Consider the following 13816-nt stretch of genomic DNA (forward strand, 5'->3'; position numbering starts at 1 on the left):
CTGTGTGATGGATAGAATTTTGATGGTGAAGTGAATGTTGCAGGGCTCTAGACTAACTTTTTGCACTGGTTGCACTGGTGCGCCTAACTTTTTTTCTTAGGTGCACCAGCACAAAAGTTAGGTGCACCCTAATTTTCAACTGCATCGCATTTAACACCTTAGTTTTACAGGTTCACTTGTTTTTTCGCTGTCCATATAGGCAATATTGACTTGTAAATGATTAAATAACAGTCTGGTCAACATGGCCTCGTCTGTTGATGTTTGTTGCTGTCTGCTGCTGAAAGGCAGTGGGGAGAGGGGACCCATGGGCAGTGCATTTACTGCGGCATGTAATGTGTTTTATAGATGCATTGTGCTTTTCATCCTTTCAATTCAAAATGTATTAGAACCAGTCACAAATACAATTTTGATGGCCATGGTTTTCCCATGCTCTTTACAGTTAATTATAGTATTATAATCTCATTATAGTACACTATTATAAAAATTATAACAATAATAATAGAGTATATCTATTCATGTATGTATGTATATATGTATGTATGTATATATGTATGTATATATATATGTATGTATATATATATATATATATATATATATATAATTTTTTGTAATTTTTTTTTTTGTGTGTGTATGGGGCTCTAGTGTTAGAGTGTAATCTTAAATAAAGTGCATTATATTATCGGCTTTACTGGATCTTTTACACAGATTCCCAAAATCGATTGCGGTGCACTCACTGTGTATTTTGATTACATGTATTCTAACACTTCACTGTCTTTTAGTTATTTTTATATTTTACTTAACGAAAATATTATTGTGTTTTTACTTTCGCTATCGTCGCACTTAACCGCTAGCATTAGCCTATTGCTACTAGAGGGTCGGCTCACCACTGTTACGGGTCTCTTGCTGTGTGGTGATGAATGTGTGGGAATAAAAGCACACGACAAGGTAGACTTCACTGTAACGGTTTAGTCAGGACTTCAGTAAGCGTTACAACACTTTAAACTGCCTAGCTCTAGAAACCGAACTTTTATACTTTGGCCGTCCGGCGAGTCTCATATACAAAACTAAACTAACTGAACGTCCGGTGCTGCATTCTGATTGGTTGAGCTGAATGTCGCTCACATATCACCGATACAATATTGTCCCGCTCTTCACTGTCTCCGATTGGTTTAGACCATGATATGGGCCTAATGTGTGTCTGTTGTTGAACCACGGGAAGACTGTCAGAGTAGCGGAGACTTTTTTCCCCTTGAACTGCTGGTCGCACCGGTGCGACCTGAGATTTTTTTTAGTCGCACCATTGAAAAATTAGGTCGCATGTGCGACCAAATTGGTCGCACTCTAGAGCCCTGTGTTGAGCAGGGTGTGTACTTGTACATGTGTGAGGGCAAGATCACACTATGCAAATGAAGGAATTGTGTGCTCCTAAAATGCTGTTTTTTAAACCTATTTGTCCAAAGTCATTATATCAGTATCTCGAAAGAGCGTAGAGCGAAATGCTTTGAAAACAAACTTTAGTATGCTGTTAGATGGGAAAAATGCAAAGTGCTCTTGAAACCCTACATCTTTAAAAAGGTGCACTTGATCCAATGACAAAAAAAACTAATATAGGTATGATTATTTGAAGTATCTGTTTGCAGTTAGGACAAGGCAAGCTTTTCATGACAAACATTTGCTCAGACTTTAATCATTAAGAGTAAGTGTGAATTACTCCAGCTTTTAACTAAAGTTCTAGAGTAAGCAGCTCAGTTGTTGCAAAAAGTTGTAAAATCTTATTAGGTGCAACTATAACGTGTAAAACTATTAAAAGAATCGATGTATTACTTATTTTCATCATTACGTCGATATTATTGCACTGTAAGATAGCGGCATTGTTGTTTCACCCCTCAGGCCTTCCTGTTGCCGTCCTGTGAAGCGTCTGCCACCCGTAAGGTGATTAAAGTGTACAGGAAATGGATCCTGCAGGAGAGACCCACTTTTATGACCGAGCCAGTTAAAAGTGAGCGCAATGAGGAGGCTGAGGAGCCACTGCAACCGGTTGAGATCGATGTTACACATTCACAGGTATACTTCTAGTACACACACAGGGACACTTGACAAAGTGTCAGAAACAAAGGTAACCTGGTTCAGATCAAATCTGATTACAAATCAGAATAATTTAACTGAATTTAAATCAATAAATCACTGAATATGAACAAAGTGATACACTTAGACTTATGTTAGGTTATGCATAAAGGGAAAGGCCTGGCATTTACATAAATAAGCATTTTTTTAAAACATATTACTGATGTATGAGCCAGGACTGAAAATTGAAAAGAAAAGTAACTTAAGTCACATGTCAAGGAATATCATGTTTATAAATATACTGTGTGGATCTGTTTTTATTAGGGTTATAAATATTGTACGAAAGACTATTTTAATCTTGGTTGAATTTGCAGGCTCCCAATGCTTTTATACTTCTAATTTTACTTCAATTTATTTAAAAAAAACAAAACCTTATTTTAATATCTTCATACAGTATATTCTAAAAATGTATGTTAGGGCTGGATGATAGTACTATCATTTTACTTTATTTCCTTAATTTTTTTGAGAGTTTCGATATATGGATAGATCACTTTATTAATCCTATAGGGAAAGTCAGTCACAGGTTGTCAAATGCCATTGCCATGGCATTGTGGTTACTCAGTATTTGGGTTTTTGCTTTTCTCTTTTTTTTATTTTCCTACTTTCCTGTGTGCTTTTGCATTTTACTTGGGGCTTATTGCTGACGCCCCTGTGGGGCAAGCAAATAACCACCTGAGTTTTCTGACAATGTTCCAGTGAGGTGAACATCCTTCTTATCTCTTTAAGACCTGGGTGTGGAACTACTCCACACAGTAACTGGAAGTAATAACAGAACATGGTATTTGACCTAGGAGACATGTTCATTTAGGGTTTTATTTAGATGTCCTGTGTCTGCTTCTAGGAGACTCATGGACACAAGAGATCATCCAGTTGGGGGAGGACTTACTCCTTTAGCAGTGCTATCAGCAGAGGTTGTTTGACTGAGGAACAGAACATTGATGTAAAAGCTGGCATCCAGCCCACCCTGCAGGTTCATATTTTACACATGAAAACAGACAAAATAGCTGGAAATAGCTTTTACATATACAGTGTTGTACAGTTTAAAGCAGAAGCTATTAGTTGTGCTGTTAGAGAAAATAAACACCCTCCAACCAGTCAGGAGTCAAGAATTCAGTAGCTTTGTTAGCATATGTAATTGTAATATTTCCTTTCAGGTCTTTCTCACCAACTCGGCTAACGTGTTTCTGTTGGAGCCATGTCAAGATGTGCCCAAACTGCTGGACAACCAAGTGGAGGTCTGCAGAGCAGTGCTCAGTATCTACCGCCACATGATCATGGAGCAGAACATGAGTCGACAGACTTGGTATGATTCCATTTTTCACACATATAACCAAACCACAACTTTAATATGCAAGCTAGCAATGTTGTTACACTATAATTGTTATTATTGGATGTTTGATCACAGAGCATGGGACCTAAGTGCACTCTTTCATCCTGACTTGTCCTAAATGTTTTTAGGGAGCAGATGCTGCAAGTGCTGCTGAGAATCACTGAATCAGTAATGAAGAGGTCTGAGGATACCCACAAGAAAGATGATTTTGCCCAGAAGCTGGCTAGTGTTCTCTTCAGAGTGAGTCAGGAGTTAATCATACTGCCACACGCCGTAGCTTACTAATACCGTCACATGTAAACAATTTCAGTGGAACTAAACTGGGAAATGTGCGTTTTGTTTCAGACCATCATTGTGGCATGGGTTCGGGCCAACCTGAGTGTGTTTATCTCTCGTGAGCTGTGGGACGACCTGCTGGCAGTTCTGTCCTCTCTAAGCCACTGGGAGGAGCTGGTGATTGAGTGGGCAAGCATCATGGACTCTCTGACCGTAGTGTTGGCCCGCTGTGTCTATGGCTTGGACCTTAACAACCTTCCTCTTGACAAGCTTTCTGAACAGAAAGAGAAGAGGCAGCGGGGTCGAGGTTTGTCTGTGGTTTTGGATCTCTGTGCATGTGTGTGTTTTGTTCTTCAGCAATCTTGTGTGGGTTACCAGATTTAGTAATCTATTATCATATTTTATTAATCCTTTTTTTATTTAAAAAGACTAATAATTATGTTTTTAATTTATAATGATTATAAACCAGTGATGTATTGTTATGCATAGAATATTTTATGTTTAAAATTGCCAGTTGTTTAACTCCAGTCTGTAATAATAAATTAAATTAGCTTTAATAACATTTGTGTTAATTCACATTGAATACCAACTCAGCCTGTGTACAACTAGTGTAAATGGCAAGTTAGATGATGAATGTATGCTTTGTTTAGCTTGTGTTACAACAACCCAGACTGCTCATGTGTTGTCATGCATGTTTGTGTGTGTGTGTAGGAGGCATGCTGGACTCTCAGAAATCTACAGCAGTATCACGGTCATTTTCTCTGAGCTGGAGGAATGCAGGTGAGCAGCCAGGAGCCCAGGAACCCATGCGCATCCGCAGTGCCACCACAACCGGAGCCCCCGCTGTGGAGAAAGCCCGCAACATCGTCCGACAGAAAGCATCAGGTATGAATACCAGTCTGTTTTTCTGTTCCTCTTTTTCTTAATCACTTTGTTTACCTGCATAGGATTGTTTCTTTGCTTTTCACTACACTGGGGGACACTGCATCTGTTTACAGCGGAGGCCTAAAGCCTGAGGCCGCTAGTGCATTTATTTCTCTAAATTACTCATTCATTTACATTTACATTTTCAGCATTTAGCAGACGCTCTTATCCAGAGCGACTTACAGAAGTGCTTCTATAGTGAACATTTCATTTCTCAAGTTTAGGTAAACAGTCGAAGAACACAAATCTGCTAAAACCTGTTAGAACCAAAGTGCCTTTTTTTTTTTTTTTTTTTTTTTTTTTTATGGAAAAGAATGGAACAAAATGTTAGTAAATAAGTACAAGTCAGCTTAAGTGTTTAGTAAAAAGGTGAGTTTTTAATCGTTTTTTAAAGACAGCAAGAGACTCAGATGTTCGGACAGACAGAGGAAGTTCATTCCACCACTTCGGTGCTAGAACAGAGAAGAGCCTTGATGCTTGTCTTCCTCGAGTCCTGGGTGGAGGATCAAGTCGAGCGAGACTAGAGGCTCGGAGGTTGCGTGGTACAGAGCGGGGTTTGATTAGGCCACGAAGGTAGCTTGGGGCTGGTCAACTTTTGGCTTTGTAGGCGAGTGTCAGTGTTTTAAACTGAATGCGTGCAGCTACAGGAAGCCAGTGAAGAGAACGTAGCAGTGGGGTGATGTGGCAGTGTTTGGGTTGGTTAAAAACCAGAGGTGCAGCTGCATTTTGAATGAGCTGTAAGGGTTTAATCGTGGACATGGGAGCTCCAGCCAGAAGGGAGTTGCAGTAGTCCAACCGTGAGATTACAAGTGATTGCACCAGAATCTGGGTAGCTTCCCTGGAGAGAAATGGACGAATCTTCCTGATGTTGTACAGGAGGAACCGACACACTCTTGTCATGTTGGCTATATGAGGAGAGAATGTCAGCTGGTTATCAAGAACAACACCAAGACTTCTTACCTTATCAGATGGTCTGATCTGGGAGTCAACAAGACTTTTCAACAAGACTTTTATCTTAAATAATGCTGGTTATGAAATGTGTAATGAAAAACTGGGGGATTTGCAAATTAGGAGCATTAATTACTCTTAATTTGCTTTAGCTGTGATGATTATATAAACAGCACCCATAGATGTGGTCAAGGTGTGTTGTAACCTTGGTGAAAACTAAGAAACCTTTACAGAAGCTGAGAGTGGAGATCATTTCATTGCACCAAAAGGGGAGTTGGGTACTAGAAGATTTATAAAACCTAGAACCTAAACCTAAAGACACCATTGGGAGGATTTTCTGTAAGTTCCAAACCTCCCTGGCTATCGGAAAAAGACATGAATTTTACCCCAAGGCCTTAAATCCCACCAGGACAATGAAGGCCCCACCCCCCAATCTCCTGCAAAATACTTACAGGATGACCTAATGTAGGCTGTGACAAATGTGTCTGTGGCAACCATGAGATCACTTCACCAAGGACTTGGGTGGACTCCATGACACATGCCACTCTTGATCAAGAAGCACAGGAGGGTTTGACTACAATATGCCAGAAAGTATTTGGATAGGCCTGCAAAGTTTTAGGATGCTTTTTATGGAACTGGAACTGTTTGACCATGTGGATCAGTGGTTTGTCTGGTGCAAGAACGGTGGGGGTTATGGCTAGAAGAACACTATCCTTACAATAAAGCATAAAGGTACTGGCAGGTACTGGTAGTCTTAAATGTGTGATAAGCATCATGGATTCACAGAAATATCAAGGCATTTTAGAGAGAAATGTTATGTCCTCTGTGATGAAACTAAACCATGGTGATAATTAGTCAAACAAAGCTTTTTTAAGGAATCAATCCCATAGACAATTTTTGGCCATCAAACCTCAATGAGCTGCCCGCTCAGGTGGCGCAGCGGTAAAAAGAAACGCGCTGCAACCAGGGCTGTATTCTGAGAAGCGTGGTATCGAATCCAGCCTCGCTTTACCGGTTCGAAGCTGAGTGGCTATATGAGCAACGATTGGCCGGTTGCTCATGTGGGGGGTGGGACAAAGAACCGGATGTGGGTCTCTCTCTGTCAGAATGCGATTGCGTTCTCTGCCGGCTGATTGGAGGCGCTTACACAGAGATGGGAGAGGGTGCTCTTAGGGTGTGTCTCTCCGCATGCAACGCTAGGTGGCGCCAAAACTCGTCAATGTGTGGGTGGCAAAGATGCATCTGGCTGCTGCTCGTGTTTCGGAGGGGATACGGGTTAGCTTCAATCACCTCCGTCAGGGCAGGGTTCGGCATAGACAGAGAGGAAGCACGATGCTAATTGAACAATTGGATGCGCTAAAAGGGGAGAAAAAGGGGTAAAAAAAAAAAAAAACCCTCAATGAGCTGGAAGCTTTACAGTGGGCAAAGATTCCACAAGAGATGTGTCAAGCATGTCAGCACTTGCAGAAATTGCTTCTTAGAGGCAAAAGGATGCATGCACTATTTTCCACTGCAGGTTGTATTTGACTTTGCTTTCTTTTCTCTTTCCTATTCTATCTTTCCATTTTCTTTGCTTATTTTCTGGGTAGCTAAGCGAAGCCAGTCTATCAGCAACTGTGTGCATCTGTATGAAGCTTTGCCGGCCACTAAGAGTGTGCCAATGCTGCTGCACACTGTCAGCTCTTTCTTGCCTGGTATCTCTCACAACTCTCATTGCTCTCACAGACTTTCAGGTAACCGAGTTTCTCAATCTGTTTGTCTTTTTAAAACTCCCGCTCTTTTTTCTTGCTTGTTCTTTTTCCTAGTATGCAGGTTTATTATCAAAAAATGTTGTAATAACTTGAGCTATGACTGTTGCCTATTAGTTTCTCTGTACTATTAATAGAAACCAAATATTATTCTTATTCCTACCAAATACCATTATTCCTATCTTGGTAAGAACATGGTAATGTGTGTTTACTGGTATTAATGTGTATGGTTTTAAGTACTTCTTATACATACTGGTCTTTTTCTGTTAGGCACACACACTAAGATACAAACATACACCTTACGGTCAGTGCTATGAGGAGAACAGTGCTTCAACCAAAAATATTAGGCCAACAACAATCCATAATCAAAAAGTGTCCACTGGTAAAAGACTAGCAGAAGATTAACACAAATAGAAAATAAAACTAGTCTCTAACTGTACACCTGCAAGGAGTGATACAGGGTATGTGTTTATAGTAAAGTGGCCAGTAAGTCTTACCAGTACAACCCACATCACATGTTATTATCATATTAGTGTAATTGCAGTGTTAAAATGGTCCATCACCCAAACGTCATCTGGTAACTGGGGGTCCTATGTTTTGATTTAAAAATGTTTTAGTGCAAAGACCACCAGGTGGGCTTCAGTCAGTAATTTAACACCCACAAAGTTTGTATATATGAGAGGTGTAGCTTATAATACAATCCATAAATGCATGTACTGGATTAAGTGTGCGTAAGTGTTGGGTGAGTTTAAGTGTGCTAGGTCTGATGGTAACTCTCCCCTCTGTCAGATGTGGAGGAGTGTCAGTTATCTGAATGTGGTGGAGAAGGAGATATGGGGGATGGAGACGGTCCCCTTCTTCGCAGTAGCAGCACCTCAGATATTACCCAGCAGCTTACCGACTCCTTCCCAGGTATTCACACACACCTTATTTAAATACTGTCTAGCAGATATTCCCTAGATTCCAGACCCGGACCACACTACAAACTCTATTTCTACCTATTTTTCTCTCTCTTATACACACACACTCAAACCATCCATATACAAACCCCATTTATTAATTGATTGATTGATTGATTGATTGATTGATTGATTGATTGATTGATTGATTGATTAATTAATTAACTGACACAATTACAAAGAAATGAAATTTAATGCTTTGGGTGATCAAATTAATTCTATTTTGTAAATATAAACAAATTTACCATTTGATACCTTCACCACACTCAAAGGGCAAAATAAGAGTGAAAGATTTATAGATTATTTAAGATGCACCATTCATTCTCTTGAACCTTTATTTAACTAACAAAAGTACAAAGAAATGATATAAACAAAATAAAAACCCATGCCTTTAGTTCACTCCAAAATTTTGCATTAGAGGCATAGCAGTAGCCTGACTCATCTCTGACTATCTGGGGGGTTGAAGGTGACATTCAGTAGTGGTTCCCTACACTAACTAAGACTTTTCTGGATACTCTGAATCTTTTCACAATATTATGTAATGTAGATGGTAAAAATCAAGCGGTCTGAATACTTTCTGAATCCATGGTGTATCAGCAATAGGGCTAAATGTTTTTTATTCTGTTTAATATTGTTTATTTTGTGTTTGCATCTCTAGCTCAGCAGAGGGAGGAATCTCCAAACACAGGCAGCTCTGATGGCAGCTCAGCAGGGAAAAGGGAATCTGAAGCCCCCACAGTCAGTCCTGCTGTACACACCCCACTCTTCCACAATAATTCTTTCTTTATCTAATCCTTATTACAATCATGTGTTTCCATTTACTTTGTGTTACTCAGATTCTGGTTCGGCAGAGCAGCAGTCCAGCAGACCTTGACTCTACAGGAGGTACAGGATCTTTGAGTGTAAAGACGAGGCATTACGAGAAGAGTAAGCTGCTGCTTGTTTTTTTATGTTTTTTGAAGAGCACAGAGTTGTTGTTTTTTTCCTTCTTTTTTTATGAAGCTTGTGCTCTTACTCTTTACAGGTGAAAGCATAAGCAGCGAGGCCTCAAACTGCTACCTTAGTGATGCAGATGTAAATCCACTGACGTGGCCTACCTTGGAAGAGGAACACGACCCTCCCTCTCCTAATGATGTCACTGTGAGCGTTAGCATGGAAATGACTGCTGATACAGAAAGCCAGAGGAGCCTCCTGCTCAGCCAGAGTGAGGCACTGGCAGGTACATAAACTCGCAGCTTTCCAACAGGACTAATCTGGGCTTACAAATGGTCATTGGGTTGCTTATCCTATAGGTCTTGGGGTCTGATTGTGTCATAATAGGTTATTTCCAAGGTAAATAATGTTTCTGGGTTTTTAGTAATGGATTAAATGGATGGTAAATGAATTTTATAAAGTTCACTAGCATTGCAGACAGCTCCAGGCAGTGCACACTGGGAATTGCCAGTTGAGGTGTCACTCAACACAACTCCCTTACATCTTTATGGAAAACCACAACCCTGCTTAGCTTTATCTTTCCTGACCCTCATAAGTTAACCTTGATTCAGCTTCTCAACAAGCAAGTGTGCTGCTGACGAGTTTCCACGCTGTCCCCTGTATCTTAATGTGAATCCATTGCTTTGCATGGTGAGGGGGGTTTTTGTGCCACATGATATCTGTTCGGTGCCCCACATCCCAGTGGTTTTGTGTATCCATGTGTCTGTGTAGTTGTGAATGTTAATCCATCCTCTATTAATCCTGCTCATCAATAACAGGTTTGTTTCATGGATGCTTTACAAAGCACTGTATAATCAAATGTTAAGTCTGTTTACATTTGGTTGTGCTTCTGATAGTAAATCATCTACTACTTACACTATATGGCCAAAAGTATTTGGACACCCCTTTAATTTTTTTAATTTACATGTTTCAACCACAACAACTGCAAACAGGTATAATAAACAAATGAATAATTTAAAGGAAATTGTTTGCTTCCAGCAACTTTACAGCAACAGTTTAGGGAAGGCCCTCTTCTTTGTTTTAGGATTACTGTTCTTCTGTGCACAAAGTAAGGTCTGTAAAGATATTAAGAGAAGCTTGGTTTAAAGAAACTGCACAAAGCCCTGACCTCATCCCCACTGAACAGATTTGGAATGAACTGGAACATCAGTTGAGACTTTCTTGACCAACATCATTAACCAGCCATACAAATGCCCTTTTGATTGATTGGACACAAATTCCCACAGACATATTCTAAAAGTCCTGTGAGAAGCCTTCTCAGAAGAGTGAGTTGTTATAGTTGAAAAGATCACATTTCACTCTAGTTTAATACCATTTGTTTTTAAAATTATGCCCACTACCTCATAGTCAGATGTCCAAACACTTTTGACCACATCGTGTATCAATCTAAGCACAACATGTGTTTCTTCGTTTGTGTCCTGTGTTTGATTGTGTCTGTGATTCTCCACCTTGTGCTTCCACCAATGTGTGTGTGTGTGTGTAGGTTCCGAGTGTATGCACTTGCTCCACTCTGCCCCTCTGTCCCCATGTCCCCCTATCTCACCCACCCTGCTCCTGCCCCAAGGCTACAGCGACGGCTCTCAGCTTCTGGAGGACGCCATGCACATGCCTCATGATCTGGGTACTGCATCAGTTTTCCTATCCACCCTCACTGACCTTCAAGATTCTAGAGTTCTGAGTCGATGACAAGCTCTTTTACTAAAACAGAATATTTTGCTTTTTTAAGTCAGAATCATTAACATTTACATTTTCGGCATTTAGCAGACGCTCTTATCCAGAGCGACTCACAGAAGTGCTTCCATAGTAAACTTTTTAATTACTCTAGTTTAAGTAAACACCAGTCCAAGAACACACATCTGCTAAAACCTGTTAGAACAATTTTTTTTTTCCTTCAAGAAATTAAAAAGAGCATTAGTAAGTAAGTACAAGTCAGCTTAAGTGCTTAGTAAAGAGGTGGGTTTTTAATCGTTTTTTAAAAACAGCAAGAGACTCAGAAGTTCGGACAGACAGAGGAAGTTTGTTCCACCACTTGGGTTCCAGTACAGAGAAGAGCCTTGATGCTTGTCTTCCTCTAGTCCTGGGTGGAGGATCAAGTCGAGCGAGACTAGTGGCTCGGCGGTTGCGCGGTACAGAGCGGAATCTGAATCTGAATTATTCATTGTTTTATTACTTTCTTCTTGTTTAAGTAATTAAATCCACATTAATGGCACACATGAAAGTTCACAAAAATTAACGTACCCAACTGGCTGATTCAGAAGAAAGTATTAGCATCCTAGTTTAAGGAAAAGTGTATTTTTACGTTTACATTTTCAGCATTTAGCAGATGCTTTTATCCAAAGCAACTTACAGTACTGTGACATTACATTGTCAAAGCAATTGAGGGTTAAGGGCCTTTCTCATGAGCCCAGCAGTGGCAACCTGGCAGTAATAGTGCTTAAACCAGTGACCTTTTGATTACTAGTCCAGTACTATAACCACTAGGCTACAACTGTCCTTTTTTTTACTGGACATGCTTTGCAAAGCGGGTGTGGTCAGCCTGAGACTTTACCTTTACATTTACGGCATTACACTTGTGACTGAATACAGTTAGAGCAAATAAGGGTCACTGGCAACCTTCTGATTACTAGTTCAGTACATTCACTGCTGATCTACCACATGCCCTTAGCCAAAAATAGACAATCACTTATAGTTATGAATCCCTTTCAAGTAAATTGGCATTTTCATTTTGCATATGAAAAGCTGGTGTGACCTTTTGAGCAGTTTAAATAACATTCAATGTTAAAATCAACCTAAAGGTATCCGATGTACTTTGTTAACCATAAACGGATTTCTTGTAAGTTGTGCATCATGTTGGTACATACAACCCCTGGCAAAAATTATGGAATCACCACTCTTGGAAGATGTTCTGTCAATTGTTTAATTTTGTAGAAAAAAAATAAATCACAGACATGCCACAAAACTATCATTTTTCAAAATGTCAACCTTCTGGCATTAAGAAACAATAAAAAAAAGAAACCAATATAATAGTTGTGGTCAGTCACAATTGCTTTTTTTAGATCAAGTAGAGGACAAAAATATGGAATCACTCAAATCTGAGGAAAAAATTATGGAATCACTCTGTAATTTGCAGTTTAAAAACAAAACATCTGCAGCAGATTAGATTTGCTAATTATTCTTCAGTTTAAAAAGAGTGCTTACACCTCGGAGAGCTGTTGCACAAAGCAGATTGTCATGAATCATGGTTCCAACACAAGATATGTCAGTTGAAACAAATGAGAGGATTATAAAACTCCTTCAAGAAGATAAATCATTGTGGAATGTCGCAAAAGATGTTGGTTGTTCCCAGTAAGCTGTGTTTAAAATCTGGACCAAGTACAAACAAAATGGGAAGGTTGTAAAAGGGAAGCATACTGGTAGACCAAGTAAGACATCAAAGCATCAAGATAGAAAACTTAAAGCAATATGTCTTGAAAACAGAAAATGCACAACAAAACAAATGAGAAACAAGTGGCCGGAAAGTGGAGTCAACGTCTGTGACTGAACTGTAAGAAATCACCTAAAAGAAATGGGATTTACATACAGAAAAGCCAAACAAAAGCCATCATTAACACCTAAAAAGAAAAGAACAAGGTTAAAGTAGGCTAAAGAAAAGCAATCGTGGACTGTGGGTGACTGGATAAAAGTGATCTTCAGTGATGAATCGCGAATCTGCATTGGGCAAGGTGATGATGCTGGAACTTTTGTTTGGTGTCTGTCCAATGAAATTTATGAAGATAACTGCCTAAAGAAAACATGTTAATTTCCACAGTTGTTGATGATATGGGCCTGCATGTCGGGTAAAGGCACAGGGGAGATGGTCTTCAATAAATGCCAAAGTCCACATTGAAATTTTGGACGCTTTTCTTATTCCATCAGTTGAAAGGATGTTTGGTGATGATGACTTCATTTTTCAAGATGATAATGCATCTTGCCATAGGGCAAAGGACGTGAAAACTTTCCTTCAAGAAAACATATAATGTCAATGGCGTGGCCTGCAAATAGTCCGGATCTCAATCCATTTGAAAATCTCTGGTGGAAATTGAAGAAAATGGTCAATGACAAGGTTCCAACCTGCAAAGCTGATCTGGCAACAGCAAGAGACAGTTGAAGGCAGATTGATGAAGAATACTGTTTGTCATTAGTTATCTCCATGCCTCAGAGAGTTTAAACCATTATAAAAGCCAGAGGTGGTGCAACAAAGTAATAATGGTGCAGTGTTTTCTAATGATTCCATAATTTTTTCCTCAGATTTGAGTGATTCCATATTTTTTTCCTCTACTTGATCTAAAAAAAAGCAATTGTGACTGACCACAACTATTATATTTGTTTCTTTTTTTATTGTTTCTTAATGCCAGAGGGTTGACAGTTTGAGAAATGATAGTTTTGTGGCATGTCTGTGATTTATTTTTTTTCTACAAAATTAAACAATTGAAAGAACATCTTCCAAGAGTGGTGATTCCATAATTTTTGCCAGG

General features: G+C 39.5%; 1 protein-coding gene across 1 annotated transcript in view; it reads left to right on the top strand.

Annotated features, from left to right (window-relative positions):
* The window catches only part of ralgapa2 (Ral GTPase activating protein catalytic subunit alpha 2), a 173944-nt gene that overhangs the window by 59004 nt on the left and 101124 nt on the right, over nucleotides 1-13816 (top strand). Inside the window, exons 11-21 of the mRNA XM_063008040.1 lie at nucleotides 1891-2064; nucleotides 2966-3094; nucleotides 3279-3427; nucleotides 3583-3694; nucleotides 3800-4037; nucleotides 4442-4615; nucleotides 8140-8262; nucleotides 8968-9047; nucleotides 9146-9236; nucleotides 9334-9528; nucleotides 10786-10923. Of these exons, the coding sequence (XP_062864110.1) occupies nucleotides 1891-2064; nucleotides 2966-3094; nucleotides 3279-3427; nucleotides 3583-3694; nucleotides 3800-4037; nucleotides 4442-4615; nucleotides 8140-8262; nucleotides 8968-9047; nucleotides 9146-9236; nucleotides 9334-9528; nucleotides 10786-10923 (1603 nt within the window). The remainder of the gene's footprint in view (nucleotides 1-1890; nucleotides 2065-2965; nucleotides 3095-3278; nucleotides 3428-3582; nucleotides 3695-3799; nucleotides 4038-4441; nucleotides 4616-8139; nucleotides 8263-8967; nucleotides 9048-9145; nucleotides 9237-9333; nucleotides 9529-10785; nucleotides 10924-13816) is intronic.

This window comes from Trichomycterus rosablanca, chromosome 13 (genome assembly GCF_030014385.1).
Source record: "Trichomycterus rosablanca isolate fTriRos1 chromosome 13, fTriRos1.hap1, whole genome shotgun sequence".
Taxonomy (NCBI): domain Eukaryota; kingdom Metazoa; phylum Chordata; class Actinopteri; order Siluriformes; family Trichomycteridae; genus Trichomycterus; species Trichomycterus rosablanca.